Raw genomic sequence first — 27,686 nt, forward strand, 5'->3', positions numbered from 1 at the left:
GTCAGTCAGTGAATAAAAGGCTCGTGACCAGGAACAGGCATATGTGTAGAATGTTGCGAGGTAAACATGTTTGCACTACCTTTCATTGTCCATGATACATTGTCCATTACAAATGCATGATGCAACTTATACATTTGTACTTACGTAAAGAATAAATTAAGTATAAGTTATTGTTGCTTTTCCGCACGTCTGTAATATACGAGACCTAGATCTAGTACAGCATGTGACACTGGTTTTTATCTTTAATGGATATTGATAACACATCAAAACAAATTGTATTACGCCAAAATAATGGCAAATAAAATTGTATTACGCCAAGGTAATGGCAAATTGTAGTTTGTTGATTGGAAAAACACATGCATGCATATAGCCATCTTAAGTTTAAAATTGTCTTATAAACGTGTAGTTACTGCATGTACATGTACCGTGATACACCTAAAGACTATGAATATAAATTATCAAAAATATACTTGCATTCAACAATTATAGGTGTGCATAATAAAATGTGTTTTGTTTCCTTTTTATTTCTAACGTTTTGAGATATGTTTAATGGTTAAACTGAGCAACAAAAAGGATGGAATAAGAAACGTAACTATAAACTGTTAAAAACTGAACACTTATTATTTTACATGATTTCCTTCGTACGTGCAGTATGGCAGTTCTTGGTAGCAGAAAAAAATAAGAAGTTTTCGAACGGAGCAAAATTGTATGTCTCCAAATTGAAAATTCTTCCATCTTTTTATTTTATTTTAAGGTGTTATACTACTATAAAATTGAGAATGGAAATGGGGAATGTGCCAAAGAGACAACAACCCGACCATAGAGCAAACAACAGCAGAAGGTCACCAACAGGTCTTCAATGCAAAGAGAAATTCTCGCACCCGGAGGCGTCCTTCAGCTGGCCCCTAAACAAATATATACTGGTTCAGTGATAATGAACCCCATACTAAACTCCAAATTGTACACAAGAAACTAAAAGTTAAAATGATATAAGACTAACAAAGGCCAGAGGCTCCTGACTTGGGACAGGCGCAAAATATATAGTATGTAAATGTTTTCGGCTGCGAACAAATCAATGAAATGGCGTGAATTATAATTAGAAATCTGAGATAATAAGTATTAAATATTCTAGATATTTGTTTAAAACGATTTTGAATAGTAAGATCTTGTTTGGACACAACCACAGTGACATGTAAGTAATACATATTACATGTTTGCATAAGTTAGTTATAGATATGGACCGATGTTTATACTAGCATCTGATTACATTGTTGGAGTTCTTTAGTAGTTTGATATCTTTTGATTTCAATGATAAGTACTCAAAATGACCCTTTTTTAATTAAATGAAATTAATTCAAACTTATTCTTCTAAACAAAAATTTATAAAAAATGTTAAAAACAAAAGTAGAAATGTACACGACAGATAGGATGGGTTTGTCATGTTTTTATTTTTAATTCAGATCCTGATTTCATTTTCCATTTTATTCATTATTAAATATTCTAACTATTTGAATTATTCTTGTTAACTACATGTACTGTGACCTTGGAATTCTTTTGATCTATAAATTATCCGTCATACGTCATAACTGTATAGATACATGTCTATTATATATACAGATCTGTAATAATATACATTCTTTTAATGGTTTGAATTGTTTTGTCATTAACTAATATGACATGTATGTGATCTTGAATTACTTAACGTGGTAATACATTTCTCACGCCAATAAATACTATTTATGAATGGGATGAAATACTTCATCTCAAGTATAAGCACACTCTTGAGACAAGTATAGGAAAGAATAATTTTATTGTAACATCAAAATAAAAACTTTTAATCTTGTGTTCTTTTATGTCATGACGTACAACTTTAGATTATATAACAACTCCTTATGATAACACGAACCTTCAAAAATAAAGTGTCAAGACTAGACTTTTATATGTATTCCCCGGATCATAGTAATTTGAAAATTCTCGTTGACTTTTATTAAAACCTTCCAAATTACACTGTCGAAATGCGTCAGTATATTTAGATAAAAACCAACCAGAAACAGATTCAGGTTTCTGAAAATAGGAGGAGAGAGGGAGGGGGGGGGGGGGGGGGTAGTACACCTTCAAGGTAACGTTTAGGAGTGAGACCTGTAAAAAGTATGTTTAACGGTCGCTGTTTCAAGGCCACAAATAGATTTTTCTCGAAATGTTCATAATGGAGGGTGCAGTCATTGCCAAAGTGGGGACCCTCTCCATTCATACTTCAGTGATTTCTTTTATAATCAACCATTTTTTCCCACCAAAGGGGGTCGGCACCCTTGTCCCGCCGCCTAAACCCGCTTCTATTTGTGTATTTGTAGCTTAATGGGTTTTTGTCTTAGACCTTTCTTGAATTCTTCATATCTGGGATTGATATCAAGTTATTATAGTCCTGTGTCTCTGGTTAATACTGCAAATGGTTTCGAAGGAAATTTTTATTCATTTTCATCTACATGTATTTTTAAGCCAAAGCACATGAGGCAACTGCTTGATATATTTTTTCGCGTTATTTGAACTGTTGACTACTAAATCTTCGACAGACAAATATTAAACTTTGGTGGTCGATTCAAAAATTAAATTTCAAAAGTCAGATGGAGTTTATATTCCCCAATAAGCGATAGTTGCTATGCAGACACGTTTCACCACGTTTGACAACTACTTCTTACTTTCTTCATGTTTTTTCTCCTTCAGTTTTACCCCAAAAGATAAGGGAAATTTTTCATTTTTCCTGTTTTCATGAAAAGAATTATTTTTACTCGATCAAGGACATGTTTTTTCGTGTGTACAATTCGTAGTAAAATTTCCGTAAATGTAAAGTACTATCATTTTACTATTTGAGGTTAAAAGTATAATTTTCATAATTGTCGCCGTTGAATTGTTGATTGTACTTATTTTGTAGATAACAAAAAATCAATTGAGTCACCCATTTATAAAACCGCAATATGAACTTTAAAGTACACTGGAGTACTAGCTTACCTCAGATCAAGATAGACAACTCTTCTTTGAATTTACATAAAAATGTATTGCACTAAATTAAATAGTAAATATTTTTCGATATTTATTTTATGTCTTAACGGCTTTGTTCAAGTACAAATTCCAGCAAGAAAAAAATATATTAAAAAATTGTGAAGTGCATTTGATGCATTGTAAGTCAAAATATTTTCATATTAATAAATAAACACATAAACATACAAACCACACTCCTTTATTTTGGACACTTTGACAAAGAGAAGTCACTTAGTGCAAACAGTACTTGTTTAGTAAACACTTGAAAATTTATTTCATTTATTATTTCAACTTAGTAAATGTAGCCTTTGTATATAACTGTGGTGAAGAAATATTTAATAGTGTTGGCTGTTTTAAAAATTTGTGAGAAAAGACATTGAAAAATGCTGGACTTTTACCTGCAACGAAGGTAAATACTTTAAAAAAATATTATTTATATATATTTTATTATGAATATATTGTTTCTGCATGTATTTGATTATTTATTTATATATATATATATATATATATATATATATATATATATATATATATATATATATATATATATATATATATATATATATATATATATATATATATCATCTTTCAGAGGAAAAAACTATTTAATCTTATAGCAATATAAAAAATTAACTAAAAGATGTATCGTAAATATATAAAGCATGTAGCAAACAAAATAGAAAATTTAAAAATATTAATTTTCAAATTTTATGAATATTATTCAATTGTCCTTTTTAACCAACCAATTTGTTTGTGTTTGGTTGATTTTTATATGAAACAATCAACACTTTTATATGCAAGTGAAAAACTAAATATTAAGAGTAAAGATATGATTCATCCGCGAGTATTTGACAATGTAGCTAGTAACAATATCCAGTCAAACGCAAAGTAATACACGTGTTCTCCCAATTGAAATTTAAGTAAAATTCTAAGATAGCAATCACAGGAATTTTATATATTTATATGGGTAAGAATTTGAGAACAAATGCCTGCATATCAATTACTTATAATGTGTACATTCTGTAAATACCTTATATGTATAAATTTTAATTAGTTTAATGGGCTAGACAAAATAATGTCGATTTAATTATTTTTATTGATATTGCCTAACCTGCATTGATAGGATAATAGATATCCTCATTTTTTTTAAATATGTAACAGACAACTATAATGAAAAAAAACTTGGAACAAAACGAGAAAAAAAGTAATGTATTAATTCATTTTTTTTTCCGGTGAAAAAAACTAAAATATTAGGAAAATATATAAATGAATATGATATATATGAATGAATACAGAAAAGAATAATTGAGTTTTCATTTATTCCGTGAATTAATTATATATGCAACACAAGAAAATACAAAAAATATTCAACATTTCGTTTCATTTTACTTTTCCGTAAAAATATTGAATTTTTATTTATTTTAAGATAAATCCCTTCCGTTTTTTTTTTGCGGTTTTATTTGTTTACAGTCTCAACTTTTTATACGGTTCTTTGCTTTTAATTAACTGAAAATGAAACCTGTTAAAATATACGCTTTTGTTTCCATTTCGTAGTTTTATATTTCCAAATAAATCCACTTATTTTTTTTAATTACTAGCGAATTTTTGTAATGCCCTATATTAATACAAACTAAAAAAAAGGTAGACTGACTTATACATTTTGTAAAAATATAATAAAATTTCAACAACAAAAAAAAAGATATTTGCGGTACAGACACGGGCATTAAGTGAAAAGAGAACAGAACATGTTCTTTAATGGTTTTCGAGTTCGTATATTGTAAGTGAATTTTTCTGTGGTATTTCCATTTCATAAAACATGTCATTCTAGCTTTTAAAATGTTTGCAGTAAGAAATGCCTACACTTTGTGCTATTCTTGGCCTACATGCCTATGCGGTCAAGCAGATTTCTTTTAAAGTTAGCTTGAAGCATAAACTTGATCTTACAAGGCCTTTGAACGACCGATGAATCACTGTCAAAATCATTATTACCAAATCGAATTAATCCTCTTTTTAAATTGTTGTAATTTTGTCTTTTGATGAAAATTAGAAGGAATTATCTTTATGTACAAATATCAACACTTAAAACAAAAATATCGCGACTGAGAAAAGAGAATTCATTCAATAGTTAAAAATTTTACTTAGAAGGACAGATGAATCACTGATGAATTATTCTAAGTGAACTTTTAGTACCAAAAAGGCATCGTTTGTATCTGTTTTGTTTCTTAACATTTACATTTACGTTTGGTTAGTATTGGAATCTGTAATGCTGCTATATATACACTGATATTTCAATTTTATCTGGGGAGTCCGAAAACATTGTTGATTGTCTTTTACAGAAATTCAGAAATATTTTCTAATATTCTAATATTCGGATTTTTTTTTAAAGCGCGAGGTTTGGCTAGCCGCAAAACTAGGTTCAACCCACCATTTGTTTCTTAAAATGTCCTGTACCAAGTCAGGAAATTCAATTGGCTATTGTTATATTATAGTTCGTTTCTGTGTGTGTTACATTTTAGAGTTGTGTTTCGGTTGTGTCGTAGTTCTCTTATATTTGATGTGTTTCCCTCAATTTAAGTTTGTTACCCGGAGTTTGTTTTTTTTTCTCAATCGATTTATGAACTTTGAACACGGTATACTACCGTTGCCTTTATTTAGACATGAGGTAGTCTCTTAATAATGCCAGATAGTAAACTTTAAAATTTATACATTTTAAGGATATTTTATTGTTTTGCTTGCTTGTTTGGTTCTTTTTCTGTGTTTTTTCTCACTCCCTCCTCGCCACCCCAAAACAAACGCGTTTGTAATTGGAAATGTATCTACACATCAAAACATAAAAACAACCTAATGGCACAAGATACCATATTATTGTATAGCAATATAATACTTCCCACAGAAAGTAACCAAAAGTTAGCGTGCAATAAATTCCAATATTGCACTAGTGCAATATATCTTCAAAATCCATGACGTCATCAACTTTAAAATCTTAGATTAAACCAAAGTTTTACTTTCAAATATTAAATTGATATAGTATACAATTAAAGGATTATTGCATGTAGACCTTATTTAAATATTTACTGCAAAATTTTTCACAAATATTTTTATTTATAATTCACAAATATAATGTATTTCTGAATCTGATTGTACCATTCTAATGTATCATTTGCATGTTTTGAAACTATTATATTAACTATATCTACTAATGATAAAATCTACTAATGATAAAATGGTGTGTAATCAAAGTTTCTCATATATATTTAATTTTCAACTAAACAGTAATATACAAAAGAAACCACACTATATATTATATACATACTGACCGGTTATGTATTTTATAAAAATGTCCTAGCTTTGTTACATCTTTAATATTGTTGGTCACTTTGTTACTTTAAAATTTCACACCGCTTTTTGGTCACCACCAACTGATAAAAACCCAATGCAGGCGCCATGAAATGTTTGAAAGTTCGTGATCATTTTAATGTTTTACCATGAGTAATGGAGGAGCATACACACAATCGTCGGATTTCGTCGCATACACATATGATGTGGTTTTAGAGGAAAAAGCAATTAAAACCTTAGCTTATCAATGAATTAATTTACTTATGTTAAGTGAAATCATAATCATTACATATTTTCGTCCTGTTTGAAACAAATAAAATAATATAACCACAAAATGTTAAGTTGTGTTTAAGTTATTTTTCAATTACATTTTCGTTCAGTAGGATCATGCATGTTCATATTTTGTTAAGCTTTGTTCATTAAGTTTATCGCTAACAAATAGTTTGACAATTTACAGTAACACTTATGAGTTGATGAAATATTGCTTAGATGTTTGAAGATGATATTAAAATGACCAAACCAGTTCAAAATTGTTTAACTGGTGTTAAATAAACAAATTTCCCAAATGAGTTTCAAGATGCAGTTTGTAAAATTAAAATGATATGCTCAGTAACAGTCTAGGACCAACCTCAAGTAGTACTCTGAAAGAACAGTTAGGTTACTTGTCTAAATCTTTAATTTGCCTCCGTATTTGCAAACTATTCAGATGCAGATCCAGGATTTTAAAAAAAAGGGGCCTCAACATTACACAATGTTAGGATTAGAACTCCTTGAGTGGAGAGGCCCGGGGCGGTTGGCTCAACAATCTGTCTCTCCTATCATCTTAACATCTTGGCATGGATATATTCTAAGATGTTATATATACGAGGACTTGATTTTTACACGTTATATAACTGCATGTTTAGAAAAGGTTGTTATAGTTCCTTTTCGAAAAATTTAATTTCTCTTTTCTGAGTACTGCATTTACAATTCCCACACATACGGTCATGGAATTTCTCTTAAGTTTGGTTATTAATGACTTATGTTATAAACGTGAACAGTGACTTCCTAAGTTAGTAACATTGCTGAATCAGCTATATTTGCATCATGTGTCCTGTTTTATTATTAAATGCGTCAACATCCAATTTGATAAATCACACATTGGATATGAGGTTAGGTTTCCAGTATTAATTTTGTCATCAAATCTGAATCAACTATTTTTCATTGATTCGGTTTTTATAAAAAATTAAAGTTTATTTAAGGAATGACTGTAATATTTTTTCTGTCTATGAAGAAATAACATAAAAAAATTGGTGCACACTGAATAACGCGCGTAGCGGGTTATTTAACAGTGTGCACCACATTTTTTATGTTATTTCAAATAGACAGAAAAAATATTACAGTCATTTCTTATAATTTAATTCTAAATTCCATTTTAAACCGTAGAAAACCATGAAAAACGTTGATGACGTTACGGTCACATGACTAAATTATGTCTATGGGCTCATAACAAAATAACGTCAGCCAATCAGAAGACGCGTTACATCCAAAATTAAATTATTGTCAAATATATCTGTTGGTATAAATATCTAGATATTCATTTTAACTTGTCTTTTCTTCTTTCATATGTATCTTCTTTTTCTTCAAGGTGTAATTGTTTAATTGATTATTAGAAATAACCATTTTAGACAGCATTACAGCCCATGTGAAACGTACATTCTCTTGTTTATAATGCTGAAGTAAAATGACATTCAAAGCAAAAGTGTCGGACAAAAAGCAAAATTATCGGACTAAAAGCAAAACGGACAAAAAGCAATGGACAAAAAGCAAAAGTATCGGACAAAAAGCAAAAGCGGACAATAAGCAAGTTGCGGACAAAACGCACCGTATCATGCTGAGGTATCATGGGGTAAAAATGAAAAAAAAAATAAAAAATGATGTTTTGTTAAAATAATTTTGAATCTATTACCAAAGGTCGAACAGACAGCTTTGTTTTTCCATAGCATATAACCTTTTTCTTTTATATCAGGTCTTAATTTCATTCAATCGTTTTAATGAAATCATAATAATATTTTCGAAGATATGTACGATTGCCCATGAGACAACTTTCCACAAGAGACCAAATGACACAGAAATTGACAACTATAGGTCCGAATATAAATCGTCGGTATATCAAGCTCTTTTTTTATCTTTTGATTGTATATTTGGTGTTTTATTTAGACAAAAGGCTCCTCATCCCCGAAAAAAAACCACTGTACACAATATTGTTTATAAAGATGAGTAAAAAAGGAAGAATATGGGATAATTTTAAAAATATAAAAAATATTAAAAGGAACACTTTGAATATCAAACGTTGATAAGTTTAAAATGTACCCGCAGCTATATTCTCAAATATTATATATTTTCAAAATTGATATTGTGTTACTGTGCCTTAAAAAGATAAATGATTAATAAGTTATTGGGCTGAAGTCGAAAGAACAAACCATTCATAGAAAAAGTGAAGCATGTGTACAGTACTTCAAACACAGTGTAATTTGAGACACGTAGTAGATTTTCTTTGAACTATGAACTTAAAAACGAAAAATAATAATGCATAAATATAAGTCCCACTCCTTTAACCAAATTATTTCATGCTTCAAAGCGAAAAAGGAGATTAACAAAAAAATAAGTCAAACTTTCCTTCATAATACTATGCCTTTTTAATATGCGCACAAACACTCTTTTCAATTTTTCAATATTTGAACAACAGTAAGAAATAATCATAATTGATAGAATTTGTCACACTTGATAACCTATATTAAAAAGGGACAGAATATACCACGAGGACTTTGAAAATCCTAAGTCGAGCGAAACTGGCAATGTCATGTCAAAGAGACAAACAATTTCATAAAGCAATAGCACAGAAAACTAAAGACACAGCAACACATACCCACTAGAAACATGGATGAATTCAGGTGCTCTGGAAGAGTAAGCAATCCTGCTCCACTAGTGACACATTTCGATGGAAAGTCTCATTTTTTTTGTTTTACAAAAGAAGATTAATAGCTAATGCTACTTAAAAAAAATCATATAATTTCATAATCGACTAAATGCAATAGTTTTCTCAAATATAAAAGTTTTTGCCACAAATTCGACTGATTATTATTTATTTTTTGGCTGTATTTAGAATTTATTGTGTAGATTAATTGTGTTCTTGTGCGGTTGAATTCAACCCGATTTTCTCTTATTGAGTTTTATTTTAAGACCAAATCGTGTCTTATAAAATATTCAACTAGTAATAAAACTACATATCCAATTTCTGACAATTTTGTAAATACTATTTTGAATCAAATTGACCTTTCGTATAGATTAAATTGACAACATGCATGAAAAGTGCATATTTTCAATATACATGTATGTATTAAGTTTAGTGAATTCTCATGGCACGTTTTAAGTTTCAGAATTATAATAACTTCTCTACTCTTTCGGCCATAAACAATTCCAATGTCATTCTAATAGTACAAGAAACCAAATAAAAGTTTTGCCGTCAAAACAAAATCACCGAGGAGTGTTTCGCAGACGGTGACATATAAACTGATAAAAACGAGTTGAGAACCAGACATTAAGTGGTCAGACGGGGTCTTTTGTCGTTGTTATTATGTGTGACATTAAACACACCTTGTTGTAAACCAAAGTATCCTTCATCATTTTGAGTCCATCATTTATTCAGTACAATAAAATATCCACAAATACTTTTTTCAAATATTATAGTGCTAATAGTCAGACTTTATGAAATATGTAGCAATAGTTTTTTTTTAATTGTTCTATATTTGTTTGAAACATCAATCTATGTTTCGATTTAAATCTTTGATGTATTTGCAATATCAAAATAACAAAATGCGTTTTTGCGCTTGTGAATTTTTATGCTTAAAAATGCGTATCATACACAGTTACCAAAATATAAAGGCGGTATACAAAAGTTACTACAAAATTAACAAAATATCAAAGTAATGAAATATGTTTATGCATTTGTGATTTCATAGAATGAAATTCAAAACAGTGTGGCTGTGGCCATTGATTGACACATTAAATTCATCCATTGACTGGGACAATTTACGTGAACGTTTGTCTGTAACGACCACTGTTCACGACGTACCTACGATAGACATTTAAACTGTGGGGTCACCAAAGGTTTCTTAACGCCTTTAATTATAAAATAATTCAAAAAATTAATCAGGAATAACCTTTATGTTTTGATTTATATAATTGATATAAATCAAAATATCGTGTTATTTCTGATTAGTTTTTCGAATTACTTTATTAAGGTGTTGAGAACCTTTAGTGACCCCATAGTTTAGGTGTCTTTAAAAAGTACATAATGAGCAGTAGTTGTTACATACAAACGTTCAATAAATTGTCCCAGTCAATGTATGAATTTAATGTGTCAATCAATTGCCACAGCCACACTGTTTAGAATTTCATTCTAGTAAAGCAGATATAAAAATGGTATATAAAAGATGCTTACAAGTTTTAAATGCTATAAATTTGGAAGAGAAAGACATATTTATAATGCAATATTTGTATTGCTCGCCATGCGTTCCCTTTCTCGTTTAAATAAAAGTTTGCTTATTTAATCAGTGACCAGTCAGAAGAGAGGTTTATTGGCAACGTATAACAACCGTTCAACACAACCGCTAACCTAGCTTTTTGATAAAACATTGGGTTCACCTAAGTGTCCGGTGGGGTTTGTGTTAATCCTGGGGAAGTGTTTTTGTTGATATGTTGTTTGTTAGTTATTTTTTTTTTGGTCATAGTTTTGCCTGTTTTTCTTCAACTTACAATATAATTTTGAATTGCTCTCTTTGTATCTTCTCTTCTGTATTGTACACAAGTAAAGTGTATTTTAGTATAAACTATTCTCTTATTCGTCCTTGTTTCAGTAGACAAGTGCATATTTGAAAGAAGTATTCTAAACCAATTTTAATGACCTCCGTGGAAGCGAGCGAAGACTGCATGCTGGAAGCACGGCTTTCGAACCTCTAATGGATCCAATCAAAGGCTTGGAGATTGATATATTCAGCTTAAGGGCATACGAAACAGTTTTGATCCCGTATTTACAGTTTGATGAAAATGTCCATATAGGATATTTTTTGCCTGATTAAATCAAATATGTAATAAAAATATACCTTCATGTGCTACTTTTTAAGTTAAATGAGGTCGAAATTTTGTATATTTCCTCAAAATTCCGATTTGTTGCCGTATTCTTTCGAAAGAAAGAAATAACTTTTTTGTTTTAAAAGATAAACACAAATTGTTTCTTGTTCATAAATTTGTAATTTCTGTATTTTATAAGTATCCTTTATGCATTTTTTATTCAGAAATAACTCATATTTTTCAAATGGTCATAAATTGAGAAAAAAAACGTCATTTTTGCTGTATATTTATCAAAATTTAAAAAAATTGCACTATTTACAGTTTTATAAAATTTGATCCACATAATCTTCCTGCAAAATGAAACAAAATGTCGTTTTAAAAGATAGGGGTCCATGTACTCGTTTTCAAATAAAATTAGTTTGAATGATAAAAATCAGTCGAAAAATGCATCTTGTCCCGATATGTCACAGTTTACGTTAGCAACGCCATTACCTCCCCTGTAACTGTATCGTATACCCCTTTGAACTGGCACTGGTACGACTATGCTTATGATATCTAACTTAATTCAAGATAGTAAACGCATGGTTATGTTGATTTGTAAAACATCAACTTGTTTGCACCATAAATAGAGAACAGATATTTGTTTTATGTTTTACAACCTTCTTATATCAAATGCGAAACATAAGGATTTAGAAAGCTACTAAAATACAAAAATGTAATTTAGCACATGTGCATAGATATGCGCTTTATCTCTTTATCTCAATAATTCGAACATAAATGTGCAACTGCGCCAAATTAAATCTATGACACCGGAAATGAAAAAAGTAAGATGGAAAATATTGTTTATTTTGAAAATGCAAGGTATACAAGTTAATAGCTATCAACACAATACCATATAAAGTAAAACATCATATGACAAATCTGCATTATCTGTTAGTCAGGTGATAATGTATTTTAATCTGAATTGAGTCGGTTCTAAATGTGGACACGTGCATGTTGCGGTTTTGTATTAGTGTGCATCTAATGTATAGGTGTGATATATATTAGGTTTAAATTACTATACTATGTGATTCATTATCAATTTATATAAGTTTAACCATAGCATTTAATACTTGGTCTCAGACCTCCCAAAACCAATAGATACCATTTAAGATCACTAACCTAGTGTCTAGCGTAAAAGGTTAAATGGGGCAGCAATTACCTACATGTATAATTATTTTCAATACATAACTACTGGTGAAAAGGTACTAAAATTGTTCTTAAGGTTCGTGAAATATTTAATAAGATTTTAATTAATCGTTAAAACAACTATTAACAGTACTGCAAAAAAGAAGAAGAAAGTAAGAGATAAAATGATATTTTGAAAAAGAAATACCATTCTAGCAGGAAATCACCTTGTTACATTTATCTACATCAGAAAGTAATAAAACACCAAATAACCGCAAAATGTAAAACTGTTATCCCGACTCCATATTTTTTGTAATCTTCAAAGATAGGAACACTTTTTATGATTTAACTGAAAAATGAAAGCCTATTCACCCGAAAAGAGCCCCAAATATGATATCATTTGGGGATATACCGAAAAAAGTGTGAGTCAACGTTTAAACAGATACAAAAAGATTCAAATGTAGTGACCTCACTATTTAAATACTAATGTATCTTTATACTATTCTATACTGTATGATAATCCATTGCTACTGGCTAACCAAGGTAAGTAGTGTGTACTTAAAACTTTTAAATTAGCAAAATATATCAAATAGCAATTAAAAATTTACAAATTTGGTTTCACTGTCGAAGAAAATAAATATTAAATGTTGGTATATATGTGTATATATGCAGTGCATATGCGCACTCCAAGATTTAGCAAGATTGATTTTAGTGCTATTATTATTTTTTTTGCTATTTCAAACACGTTATATTTAGATTTCTTACAACATTGGTATTTGAAATAGTAAAATAATCGAAAAGAAGCTGACATATATATAAGATTAAACAAAATTTAATTTGATGAATCTTTATCAATAGAATTTTTGATTTGCATCGTTCTTGTTAAAAGTGGACTTTTGACATACAAATTAAGTAACTGCTAATTGAATAATGCAATTTTTTTTAAAATTTAATTTTTTTACTAATAATTGATAGATTTGTTTACATTCATTTCTCGGTGGACTTGGTGCAATTCAGAGTGATTTATCTTATTTTGTATACTCCCCCCCCCTTTTTTTTTATTTCATTGCAGATTTTTCTTTTTTTATTATCAAAAAGAAAAAAAATATTGTTAGATGTTTTCTTCTTTTCGATTTTCAATTTTGATATTTTTCTTTACCTTCTTTCCTTTTTCATATTTTATCTATCTACGACAATAGTCAAAATTAAAAAAAAAAGTTATTGTATTTTTTATGAATGCTGTCATTGTTTTAATTCTCTTTTGGTGGGTATAAATATTTCACATGCTATGTTAATTTTAAACATATTATACATTTGAAATGTAATTTTTAATTTGATCTCTTAGCTACCTCTTTAAATAATAAAATATAAGTGTTGCATCCACCCACAAATTTAAGATGTCTAATTATTGCTTCCGTCAAATTACTCAGATGAAAAGCTTCTCTTTTTTCAACTTGTTATTTTTTTTTTATAATTTTGCGTAATAAATGTCTTTTTAATGGTCTTATTTCGTCTAAAGGGAACCAGTTACAAAAATATTTTTAGCATATGATATATTTGAAGAAAAAAAAAACTATTGAACATTATTCAAGTTGCTTTTGAAGTGAAAACAATAAGTAACAGTTTTTTTTTTTAATTTTGAAATAATAAATCAGCAAAAATAAAAAAAAATATATATGTGGATAAAAGTTATCAAAATATCACTTCCATTATTATTTTTTCGTTGCTACTATGCTTTTTTGTTGTTGTCATAGTTTACATAGTTAATTTGAGTAAGTTTCTGTCCTTTGACTTTTAATGTATTTTGCAATTTCCATCCGATATTAAAGTATGAAACTATAATATACTTAATATGTTTTATTCTCTATGTATCCAAGAATGGAAAATAGCATACATAAAGTGTATACATACTGTTGACTAAAATATTACATGACTACCAGATATTTTCCTACGTTTTGACAAAAAAGTGTTCGAATTACAAAAAAAGTAAATTATACCATATTTTTATTTTAAAAGCAAAGTTTCTCTAGTCCAAAGTGCAATAGCCTCAACTTGAAATGAAGTTTTAAAATATGTGACAATTAACTAAAAAATGTTTACTTCATTTTGAGAACTTTTAACTTAAGATTGAAATATAAGCTCTGATAAGTCCAATAAAAATTTGATCTTACTTCAAAATACTAGCTTTAAGATTTTCCTTCGAATCTTAACTACAACAATAAAAGTTTGTATAGAAATTAAGCATTTTTGATAAAATTAATGACTATAAATACTATCTATAATAGCCATTGAATTAAAAACAGAACTGAAAAGACGTCAATGCTATTTTGTTGGAAAGTTCGGAAATCGTTGAAACTCACGCTTTTTGTTCAACAATTTCCAAATCCTATATATATTTTTAAAAAAATGAGTACAAAAGTCTTGAAAATAATATAAATCGAAACGTTGTTTTAAAGTATTGTTTAAAATTTGAATGATTTTTATTTGAAATTAAATCCCGATTATGCCTTTTTTGCATTACATACTGTTAAATAAGGAGATGCGGTATTATTGCCAATGAAATAACCATCCACTAGATGCATTCAATTTCAAATTACATTTTTATTAATTAATACAAATTGAATCATGAGCAATATGGTTTCCTCTTAGGGAATCGAACACAATAGGTCGAGAAAGAGAACGGCAACAAATTTGCATTCTATGAGCTATCAAGACCACGTGTATATGAAGGTATATATCTATATATATTTTCCCGCTTCTTTTGAAGAAATTATACAAATATTTGATTCCATATGCAGTTGTATCATAGTAAGGTATCTAATAAAAATAAAACACTGTGAAACGATAAATCTAAATAAAATAATAAATACATCGATTTAACAGAACATTTATATCCTTATATAATAATGTTTGGTAGGATTGCCAAAGACACGTTTTCTCAAAATACCAAGTAATGTCAAATCTAGTTACTATCGTTCAGCGCACGGACTTCAAATATAAACAAACCATAGCAAACAAAAAATGCCCCTAAAAACAAAATGTATAACAATTCAAACGAAAAAACTCGCTTGTTTAATTGCAAGCAAAAATTACCAAACATAGGTATAACAACTGTTGGTTCCATTTAGTTACACATATCTGCATTTATTCAAGCATTTTGCATGCTTCAACTTTGTCCTTGACCGTTTCTTATAAAAGTAATCGAACAACATATTGATCAAAGAAAGGTATGTTTTTATTGACCCATTCCACTGCTAGAGGACTATAATATTAATCCACAAGTGGAAAACGCAAGAATAAAACCACCCGTCTTACAAAACTTTGTCTATTTTTTAGTGTCTCGTTTGGTTCAGCACAGATTTTAGAATGACCTTCGTCAGGAACGCGCAGAGTTACTCATTAAACAAAAAAGTCATTAAATGAGCAATGTCAATACACATAATCATTTAATAAATCATTGCCAATTTGAAACATTGGACTGTTGCGGTGGTAAATTTATTGACCCTTTGTAATGCTTACAGTAGTCATAATCAGACCAACTGAGAGTATAAATATCACCAGCAAAGAAGTTATAAAGTAATTTAACTTTTTAAAACTATTTGAAAGATGAAATTAAAAAAAAATTTTGTTTGAAAACTAGGTTTACCTAATTATGTAAACTGAACTGATTTTGCAACAAACAAATTGTCGAAAAAAGTTTGCATATTTATCTCAAATAACAAAAATAGAATTAGTTTTAAATTTCGAAAGAAGCTACACGTTAATATCCTGTAATTCTCAAAAAAAAAAAGAAAAAAAAAAAAAAAAAAAAACACTCAAAAACCAATTCTTATTATTTTCTTTGTTTTAAATATAGGACCTTACATTAAATATTTTCTCTTTTCTAGAACGAAAGGCATACTATTTCAACTTCTTTGTTGGAATTTTTGTTTTAATTGAAATCATACATATCGAAGAAATTTGAAAAGAAAAAAAAAATGATATAGGATGTACATGTGTCTAGTAAAATCACCCAGACTCAATCTAAATGTTAGCCTTTATCAGTAAAAAACGAAACATTGATATATCAATATTTTAAAAAAATTCTCGGGAAATAAGAAAGATTCTGTCTAAATTTCATAAAATTCAATAAGGGTTCGACAAAGTTATTTATGTCAACACAGAATGACGGAATCTATGATTGCCATTTCTCGCTTTTGGGACATGAATTTCGCAGGCTGGAACTTTTTTTATATCAGTCATAATTCGGTAACCTCTAGTTATATCTGGTAAATTACTATAGTATAGTTTACGCATATGTATTTTATAAACCATTGGTAAATTGATTTGGCTTGCTCAATCTTCGATGGAAATAAGTGCAAGCATATTCATTACGAGAACCAATAAATTATTGGTACAAAAGGTTCTGCAAAGTCGGGAGACATAGAGGAAAAGCTGAAATTAGAACGGTCACTAGAAAATAATGGTATATATAGTGTATACGGTTAGACATTTTCCCTAACAACAGGACTCCTACGAACCTCTCGGAAATTTGTTGTAAGCGTGTTTTTTTTTATATGCATGGAAAGTGGAACTCAGCCTTAACGATGCTACGAATTATTAACGGCCTCATTATATAAACGGAAGTATTGTTCATCCAGCACAGTCAAACGGACGCTAACCTTTAGAAATTAGGGTTATACTGCCAGAACATGCATGGGAAGTCCAGTGATGAACCCATACCCATTATTTGTTTTCTTTAACAGCCTCGTAATGTAAAACAAATTTACATAACACATTGCTCATCCCAGATGCAACTTTCTCACGCCTTTCGTCCGTAGTGACGACAGTCTTTGAAAATGACCTTCAAAGATCGGTTGTTTCCCTTTTTTCAAGCTTTTTTTAAAAACATCATGGGTTCAACAGATACGATGTTATTTTACATTAAAATCTGTTTTGTTTTCAACAAGAAAGAATGAAAATATATTTGTTTTTATACATTTTGTAAGTGTTTTCTGGACTGTTGTTGTTTGATGTGTATCGTTTTGATTTATGGGCGTGTCTTTGGATTGTGGATATTGATTCAACATTTCGAATCAGTGGCGGATCCAGGGGGGGGGGGGGGGGGTTCCGGGGGTGCGCACCCCCCCTTTATTTTTGCCGATCAATGCATTTGTATCGGGACATATGTTTTGCACCCCCCCTTTGCCCTGGGTGCCCTGGGTTAGCACCCCCCTTTCGAAAATTCCTGCATCCGCCCCTGGTCGCTTTCGCCTCGTTTGTTGACAACCAGAAATTATATTTTCAAATAGTCTAGGTAAACTCATGTTTTTACGACTTAATATCTTAGAATTGACTTTGGCTGTTTTGAATTCCTGTTGGTGTTCGTGTCCTTACATGTTTTATGTTTTAACTTTTACTTTTGATCCAGAAGCTTTTCAAGAAACACCTATTTTATGAACGTAGCTTTCTGATGTAGAATTTCTGATGATGCATTTTCAATGTTGTATTTTAAACCAATAAAATAACAGGAAATAAATGTTCGGACACGTTTATATCTATTATACACGGGTTCGTGTGCGATAGAAATTCAATAACATTGTGCATGCAAGCTGGTGTACTAGGGTTGTGTGAATTTTATGTATCTTCGCCATTGTCGGTAACATTAATTTTGGAAGCATTTGTGATGCTTCTTGCAACCAAATCTTGAAAGAATAACCGAATACTTTTTAAAGGTTTTATTCTTATATGAGACCACTCAACGTGAATATAAACAACTAGGGATAACCGTATGACCTTCAATAATGAGTAAAACCAATATATCATAGTTAAATATAAAAGGATCTGACATCACAAAATGTTAGTTTTAAATTTTCCTGACAAGTTTACATATATGTCATCGAAATGTTTACTATTTTATTAACCGAATTAATTTCATGGAATTAAAATAAAGCAATTTTTTGGTCTAGTTTCAATTTAAAAAGGCCATGGCAGGTGATACATGCAAGTTTACCAGTTTGACAATTAAATGCAAATCATAACCAGCCTAACCATTATCCCCCCAAAAATAAATAAAATAAGAAATAAAAGGGAAAACAGGGAAAACAGGGAAAACAGGGGAAATTGTTTTTTTTTTTTTTTTTTTTTTTTTAGAAAAACAACAATGTTAAGCAGAGTTTGCAAATTAGTTAATGAGCAAAGAATGTCTTATTGTTAGGTCTAATAGTCTAGAGTCATTTTATTATAAAAAAAAAGAGAGCGCTGTGATTGTCATAACAACTAATCGTTAGAGTCTAAGTGACATTGGTATACGCAAATATAGGTCAGCGTATGACCTTCAATAATGAGCAAAACACAAACTGTATATTTCAGCTATAAAAGGTTAACATAATGAATAATCATGACCAGTTTTTAAAATATAATGTCTTACATATTGAGAGTATATAAGTCTACAATGTACATGTCACGCATATTTCGAATAATCTAAATACTTGAATGTAACCTATCTGACTTACTAAATCTTTTGTCAATTTTAATCACTGATAATTCAACAAGTATCGAATAATCTTGGACAGAAGTAATACTTTGTGGTTGTACATATTGCATATAATCTAAAGTTACATGTCGAATTATTCGCACTATTTAAACATGTCTTTGTTCTTTAGGTGTATAACTTGAGTTGTGTAAACTATGGAAAAATTGAACATATTAACTCTTTATAATAAAGGCTATAAAGAGAAAAATGACACTTACAGAAATGTTAGAATTGAAACCACACACGGAGGTGTGCCAAATGATGTCTTAGTTCAGGAAAACATGGTCTATTTATTAGTTTAGTTTCTGACAGTAAGTTAACTGGGTACTCTCAGATGGACTATACATTTTTTTTCAATGATTTTGGAATTTAAAATTTGATTTTCATAATGAGCAAGATAATTATACTCACACTTTTTGCGCGAAACTTATCCGATTCCGATTTTTATATTTCCGACTATTTATTTAATTGAAGACCAGTGAATTTTCAGAATCAGTTACATCTTTTTGAAGCGTTATATAAAACTACAGTTCCCCGTTCGCTAATAAGTAAAGCCTCCCTTAAAAAATGATATACAGAAGATAAATTATCTTTTGGATGGGTATGCATACGATAAGTACATTGTACTATTAAGTCAACTGATCAGCACCTCATTCTTAAATATTGAATAATGGAATTTAGGACAAATTGTTAGCTAAATCGTAAAAGTAAAAGTATGGTAACACCTTTTCTTACACAAAAAGAAAATGTTTCCGTAAATTTTAAATTTCTAAACTTTGCTATATTAGGGGAGATAACTCAGAAAAGGAATTATTTATAAAGAACTGAAAAATACAGAAATAACACATGTTCTTAATAAACCAGTTGTTGGCATGACACGGGTTATGTTCTTCTCATATATGTTATGATGGTATGATACTAAACCCCTCACGGGGAGGATTGTGCCTGATATTCATATGATGAAGACATAATTTTTCAATCAGTTTAAATGAGGTCCGGAGCTGGCATGTCAGTTAACTGCTAGTAGTCTGATGTTTTTTATGTATTATTGTCATTTTCTTTATTTTCTTTGGTTACATCTTCTGACATCAGACTCGGACTTCTCTTGAACTGAATTTTAATGTGTGTATTGTTATGCGTTTACTTTTCTGCATTGGCTAGAGGTATAGGGGAGGGTTGAGATCTCACAAACATGTTTAACCCCGCCGCATTTTTGCGCCTGTCCCAAGTCAGGAGCCTCTGGCCTTGTTAGTCTTGTATCATTTTAACTTTTAGTTTCTTGTGTACAATTTGGAGTTTAGTATGGTGTTCATTATCACTGAACCAGTATATATTTGTTTAGGGGTCAGCTGAAGGACGCCTCCGGGTGCGAGAATTTCTCGTTGCATTGAAGACCTGTTGGTGACCTTCTGCTGTTGTCTGATCTATGGTCGGGTTGTTGTCTCTTTGGCACATTCCCCATTTCCATTCTCAATTTTATCCAAATATAAACAGATGTCCTTACAAACCACGGTTTTAAAATCAAATCGGCAAATGATTATCGAATACTTATATCTATTATTTCAGGTTTAGTTAGAATCAAACTACTTTTTCAATAGGGTCGATGTGAATCAGCCGTGATTAAAAAATACAAATATATGCTTGATAAAAGATCAACCTCTTTAAAAATGAAGCAGCATCAAACATTAATTTTGATTTCTCCAGTCTTAACAAACACATTTGCCACTATTCACACAAATACAAGTGGTGAATCTTTATGGTCAAACAAATGGACATACTTGAACTATAAATTCCCTGTAAAAACTTTGAGATTTTTCAAAATACTAAGGGTTTCTATCCTAGGTATATTTTTCCTCAGCTTTTTTAGGGCAAAACCTCTCTAGAATTTTGAGTCCTCTATTCTCTTCAACTTCGTACTTGATGGTGCGTTTTAACGAGTTGAATCGAGCGTCACTTATGAGTCTTACATAGACCGGCGTAAAAACTTCGAATCCATGATGAGTTTATTGTTTCATTAAAACGAATCAGTTACATATATCTTTGTCATTTATTCAATTGATTAGTTGTTGTAATTTCGTATTAATTATGTATTATTATTTCATATTAAATATGAACTTTTATGTCAAATGTTTTATTTGCAAGGTGTATTTTTTTGCATTTTATGATTTTGAATAAATAACCTTTTTTCGTCAGTTTAGTTTTTATATCATATAGCAAATCAAGCTCAGACTCTGGCATGTGTATACATAGTATGTTTCTGGAATTTAGCTGTCTGTCTTAAAACCAATTGTATTTGCTAATTGAAAATTAATTAAGCGGAATTAATAATTTAGGACAGCAGAGAAGATAATTCTGTTTTATTTAAGAATTGAATGCTTCTTTTTGTAACTTCATTGTGGTGTAAAAGCGTTGTATGAAGCGCGGAAGCGCGTGTTATCACGGAATAACACGTGATATGCAGTAAGCCAATCAGAATAAAGTATCATAACGAAACATACATCTTATGTAATTATTTGGTTATAACCATAGATGTATTACATCTATGTTATAACTAACCGACTTAAATAAAAGAGTGTGCTATTAATACTCTAAATGTGTGATGTCTCTAGTCTGGTCAAAGGGTCAGAGAGTCCTACTTAACTAAACGATAAATTGTGGATAACATGTTTTCACGTGCAGAGAAATTTCACTTATGACCAAGGCATGATTGGATTTCATCTTTCTTATTGGTCAATGATCTTGCTGGTCAGCACGAGTTCACGTGTAAGTGCATTATGGTCACTTCCTTTTATCATCAGCATTTGATGTGTTAACTTGTGATTCTTATCAAACAATTTGTTCAAAATTCCCATCCACATACCTCCCTTACTGTTATCTTTTGAAGTAGATATGTATATATGTTTATTTATGGGGCAGATTTTTCTCCCAACCTTTGCTATTCTTTGTCATTTATTCAATTGATATGATATTAGTTGATGTAATTTCGTATTAATTATGTATTATTATTTCATATTAAATATGAACTTTTATGTCAAATGTTCTATTTGCAAAATGTATTTTTTGCATTTTATGATTTTGAATAAATAACCTTTTTTCGTCAGTTTAGTTTTTATATCATATAGCAAATCAAGCTCAGACTCTGGCATGTGTATACATACTATGTTTCTGGTATCTAGCTGTCTGTCTTAAATATATATATACTTTCCATTTAAGAAAGGGATAATCAAACTACATACATTACATTTATTGTCTCTCATTACATTTATTGTCTCTCATTACATTTATTGTCTCTCATTACATTTATTGTCTCTCATTCTAGCGAAACCTTTTATGAAACTGATAGTAGAAAGAAGTTTACCATTCCATATCAGCTCTATTTTATTTTCTTTATTGGCATTTTGTGTTATTTAGTTATTCAGTTTTTAGGGAGTGTTTTAGGCTGTTTTTCTATTCATTGTTTTTTCCTTCTTTTTCCCATTTATAGTATTGTTATTACAACATCATCAACGGAAGCCTATCCTCATAGTACAAGTATCCAAAACAATTATTATGATGGTGAAAATAAAGATCTCAAGAACTCTTACCAAGTATTGAAGAGTCGAATAGTTCTATACTAATCTTATTTAAAAAAAAAATATCTTATGCCTCGTTCACACTCGTATTGAATTCGAACCGAATGCGATTCGAATTCACTTATCGCGTTCACACACTCGTCTTTTTTTTTAATTCGAATTGATTCAAATTGGCTCATTCGGATTATCCAATTCGCATTAGAAATACGTTTTTGTTTTAAAATACGATTTAAAAGTCGTTAGGACAGTAAAGCGGATTTGACGCTCATTGCAATTCGAATTAGAACTGACGTTAGGACGTAAAACGTTTCGAATGCGAATTGAATGATTTGAATAGTTAATGCGAATAGAATTCGAATTACGTGTGAAGTCAGCATAATTTAGTTTGTTAGTATCTATCTGCCGGTTTATACACAAGGAGTCCGTTAATTCCTTTGGCTTGGTAATTTAGACTACTAACGAACAAACCTTTCAAATAGAGTCTGCTTAATTTTCAATTTCCATGTCATATAAATACTTTTTTCTAATTATAGAAATATTTCCTTCCCATGCATACATTTCACACTCAAAAACATTTTCAGTACTAACTTTTGATACAAAATGCTTGTTTCCCAAAAACAAGCGCATGCAACTATCCTTTTTTTTCGCCAAAAAATCAGATGCAGAAGTCATTAATTATTTATAAAGAAACACATCATTTTTGAAAATGCTGTTTATTTTGAATTTCATCGTCGAAAATCATTATTAGAATATATTTTTTTTTAAAATGCACTTAGTACAAGGTACCACATGCACTTACGATAAATGCTACAGTACTTTTATTTACATGTAGGTTCATAAGTATCAGTATATCTATTTCACAAAATTAATTACTCGTTGTAAAAAAAAGACATGTTCTGTATTTTGATACTACTTTTTTTTTCAGAAATATAACACTAAAAATATGATATAAATAATCTCAATTATAAAGTAAAGGAACAGGATGTTCATTATAGAAGTGTGTTGATTTAAATGTTTATTTATGTAAACTTCAGCACCATATTCCTTTCAAACTTGTAATTTATGAGATATATATGTTGAATTAATTATTCACCCAAAAGTACGGAAGCAAAAAAATAAATGGATTACACTACAGAAAAGAAAAGAAATGCTCTAACCACATTAATATAATTTCATATATTAGAAAATAAAATGGGCCCTATCTTCCTATATTACATCAACAATAGGCCGATTTAAATAAACTTTTATATATTCACTCAAATTCACGATTTCACATTGATGTGTGTACTTTTAGGTTTTTAAAGTATTATGTCATATATCTGAGTATGTATATAAAGACATTATAAATACACGCGCGAATCAGGAATTTGATGTTAATCTTTTGTTATATAGCGATTAATTGATTGATGGATGGTTGCTTAAAGTCTAGTGGCAAATATTTCATGCATATTCAGGACGAGTGTTAGCTAGACCTCTTCTACATGTTGTTTTTAATTTCCTGTAGCATGACCTGATTACAAAGCAGCTTTTAAAAACAATAGTGATTGATCTTCGTCTTGATTAAGGGGTCCTCGATGGCCTTAGTATAATTGATTCATCTACATATACAGTGACCTCAAGACTGTCAATGCTGTTCCAACCCCGCTCGTGACAAGTACTTAATTGGCTAGGACTGCCGATTTTCCTGCCGATGGTCGATATTTAGGTTTTCATGCTTTTTCCACCAACAAAAAACTGTACAATGATAAAACATAGTTTGCTGAAAGTGGCGTTAGACACAACCAATTGAACAATCGTCTTGACTTCTGTAGATTACTTTTTCCGCCCAAACATACTGTTGCTTTAAAATGTATATAATAAACCAGAAATAACTGAATCAGTCAACAGATGACACGCTTCTGCTCACCCTTCGATTAGTTTTCATTTGTTTTCCATTTAGTTTTAGTTGGACAAGTTCTACCTGGTAATGGCGGATACTGCAACAGTTACATGTATAGAAATTTTACAATATATTATATATTTTTTAAACAAAATGCCGGACGTAGTCCAAGTATCTGATTTAAAAAAAATATTAAAAAAAAACTAAGGTTTGATCTGTTCCAGGCTATTAAACCGTAGCTATATTTGTCAATTTCTTGTTGATTTTTTTTTTTGTGGCATTAAGGCCTGTTTGTGGCCTAAGGAAATACAGTTTTTAGATCTTTTTCAAATTAGCACATTATGTTAGTAAATGCATAAGGTCAATAAAGAATTGCATAAGATATTTTTTCTGATTTTAACGCCAACTTACGTCATTGTATCCACCTTTTTCATGAAAACAAAGAAAACTGATAAATGTGTGAAGTTTTCAATCCATATGTCCTTTGTTGAAACATCGTTTGCAGTCAAGGAAAACTTTATTACAGCTATTTACATTATATCAGCAAATGTAGTTAGCTTATTCTTGGTGCGCACGTACTTTTCAATCCAAACTTTACAGTAAAAGCTGGGGAAAAATGCGTAAAAATTAAAAAAAAAATGACAAATGAACAGAATTTGTCAGATTTTATTGCCATGGTAACTTGTTATGTGTGAATTTTGTAATTTAGATTTTAAACACCCTGTACGTACCTCAGCTCAGAAAAAACAACTTATTGAAAACATATTTTACTTCGTGTTGCTTAGTCTTTAGTTTTCTATGTTGTGTCTTGTGTACTATTATTTGTCTGTTTGTCTTTTTCAGCCATGGCGTGTCAGTTTATTTTCGATCTATGAGTTTGACTGTCCCTTTGGTATCTTTCGCCCCTCTTTTATATTATGCCCTTATATTTGGACAAATAAGGGCCGTGTGCTCCATCTCCTTTATTAAATTTTATATACCAATATAATTCCATATATTAATCATTACATAGATAAATATGTAATCAAAAGGTCACGAGACATCTATCTACGTTGAAACATTAATTTTTATATTTTTCATATATACCTTTTTTTTTAAATTGTGGAACACAACTTACCAGTATGTCTTATATAAAATTGAGCATTGGTAATTGTTAAAAATCGTGACTTCAAATAAAGAATGCTCAACTCCAGTCTTTGGACTGCTTTTTTCAAATTGTATTTTCAATAAAACATTAGGAATAATTATATGATAGTATCAATTGAATTAAAAACTAAAAAGAAGCTTTGTTTGCAAAACTAATGTTATTCCGTACAGTCTGTCCTGAAAAGAGTTGCACTTAAAGATTTGGGAAACCCTCGATATATTCTAAAGTTTTGGATTTCCAGTTGATCTATATTTAGATTTTAAACACTTCGTGTACTTCGTGAATACATTAAACGAATCTGGGACCCTTAAAATCACCGAAGAATACCCAACTGAAGTATGATATAGGCGGCTCCAGTCTTCCTATATCAATAAACACAAACACCGACGTTATCACAGTCATATCTTTTTTGACATTTGTGATCACATTTGCGGTTTCTATTGTTTGCTTCAGATAATACAGTAAATCGTTTACCATTAAAATAAAATAATGAGGTGTATTGAAGCGAAATGACGTCTAATTTTCACAGGTGCATTTATCTAGGCCGAGTGTATATCTGAGCCTAGATAAAAACTCAGACACAAGTACACAGCTGTTGACAGAAGATGTGATTATACATGCACTTTTCTTGGTTGTTTATATATAATTCTTCCTACACACTGTTGCTGGTGTACTTTGTATGTCCGATTTTAACACCTATATTAAGCCATGAATAAATTATAATTATAGATTTCTAAGACAAACCTTTTGTATTTGTACAAACAACCGATTACGTAGATGCAAACTATAAAAAGGCTTGGAAATTTATTAAAAACCAAAATCTTTCACCTTCCTGCTTGACGCAACAACTTATAATAATACCGGGTTTTCTTAAACATTTTAATTCTATTGTTTTCGACGATATTCATGTCCTTGTCTAAATTTGTCTAGTACGTAATGCAAATATCGAAACAATATTAGTCTTGAGTAGTAATATAGTTACTGCATAATATTTGGATTTATTTCATCTTCACGAATTTTGAAAAGGGGATTTAAATTAATGTTTTAATTTTTTATACAATTTTACAGACAAAATGATAAGTAGTATTGAGAGACGAGGTGATAGCTGTAACAACCTTCAATTACCATACCTGCCAGCACTGTTACAAACAGAAATCGAGGACACAATGGCAAATCATAGAAAGACACCACCATCTTACGAGGAACATATGCAAAGATCACGGTCACTGTCTGGCGGGAGCAATGGTGTAGAGCAAGACGATCAATCTAGTATACTAACAGACATCATGGAATGTATTGGTTCAGATAAACAAATTATACCTTCTGGTGGTAAGCTTTTTTTGCACAATTATAAGTTTGCATCTTCGAGCTTGTGTACATTGTTTATTATTTTTTTTTTTAATTGAAACTTTTACATCATTTGGTAAATATGATGAAAATATATATAAAAAAAGATAGCCCACGCTGATATTTCATTAAAGAGATCCCCACAAGAAAACTTAAAAGTCAGACAAATAATAATAAACGAAACAATCAAAATCAATCAATAACAAATTTGGACTTCACCGTAAGGTGTGTTATGTTCCTTAAACAGTCATGCTTTTAGATCAACTTAATGAGATGATAATATCGTATTTTTTTGCAATTTGATAATAGTACATATCTCGACTAGAGTTTATTTATAGCTTTTAAGATTTTAAACACATATTTTCATGTATTCATTACATTACCAAATTATGTTATTAGATTGCTGTCTTATTGACTTAAAATATCTCGTAATTCTTTTCATTCAAATGGAATTGAAATTGAAACTCAAGTTCAAACTATGGAACATTTCGAAGTCATTGATAAAATTGAGAATGAAAATGGGGAATATTTCAAAGAGACAACAATCCGACCAAAGAGCAGATAACAGCCGAAAGC

General features: G+C 30.0%; 1 protein-coding gene across 4 annotated transcripts in view; it reads left to right on the forward strand.

Moving 5' to 3' along the window:
• The first annotated feature begins 3,298 nt into the window (after nucleotides 1-3,298).
• The window catches only part of LOC143079293 (ETS domain-containing transcription factor ets-5-like), a 28,647-nt gene continuing 4,259 nt past the window's right edge, over nucleotides 3,299-27,686 (forward strand). Inside the window, exons 1-2 of one of the 4 annotated variants that reach the window (XM_076254540.1) lie at nucleotides 3,299-3,445; nucleotides 26,832-27,092. In XM_076254540.1, coding sequence (XP_076110655.1) covers nucleotides 26,837-27,092 — 256 coding nt within the window. In that variant the 5' untranslated portion in view covers nucleotides 3,299-3,445; nucleotides 26,832-26,836. Of the gene's footprint in view, nucleotides 3,446-13,077; nucleotides 13,195-15,315; nucleotides 15,382-26,595; nucleotides 26,693-26,831; nucleotides 27,093-27,686 lie in introns of those variants that run through there. The other 3 variants (XM_076254541.1, XM_076254543.1, XM_076254542.1) reach the window with 3 other exon arrangements.

Source organism: Mytilus galloprovincialis, chromosome 6, assembly GCF_965363235.1.
Source record: "Mytilus galloprovincialis chromosome 6, xbMytGall1.hap1.1, whole genome shotgun sequence".
Classification (NCBI taxonomy): domain Eukaryota; kingdom Metazoa; phylum Mollusca; class Bivalvia; order Mytilida; family Mytilidae; genus Mytilus; species Mytilus galloprovincialis.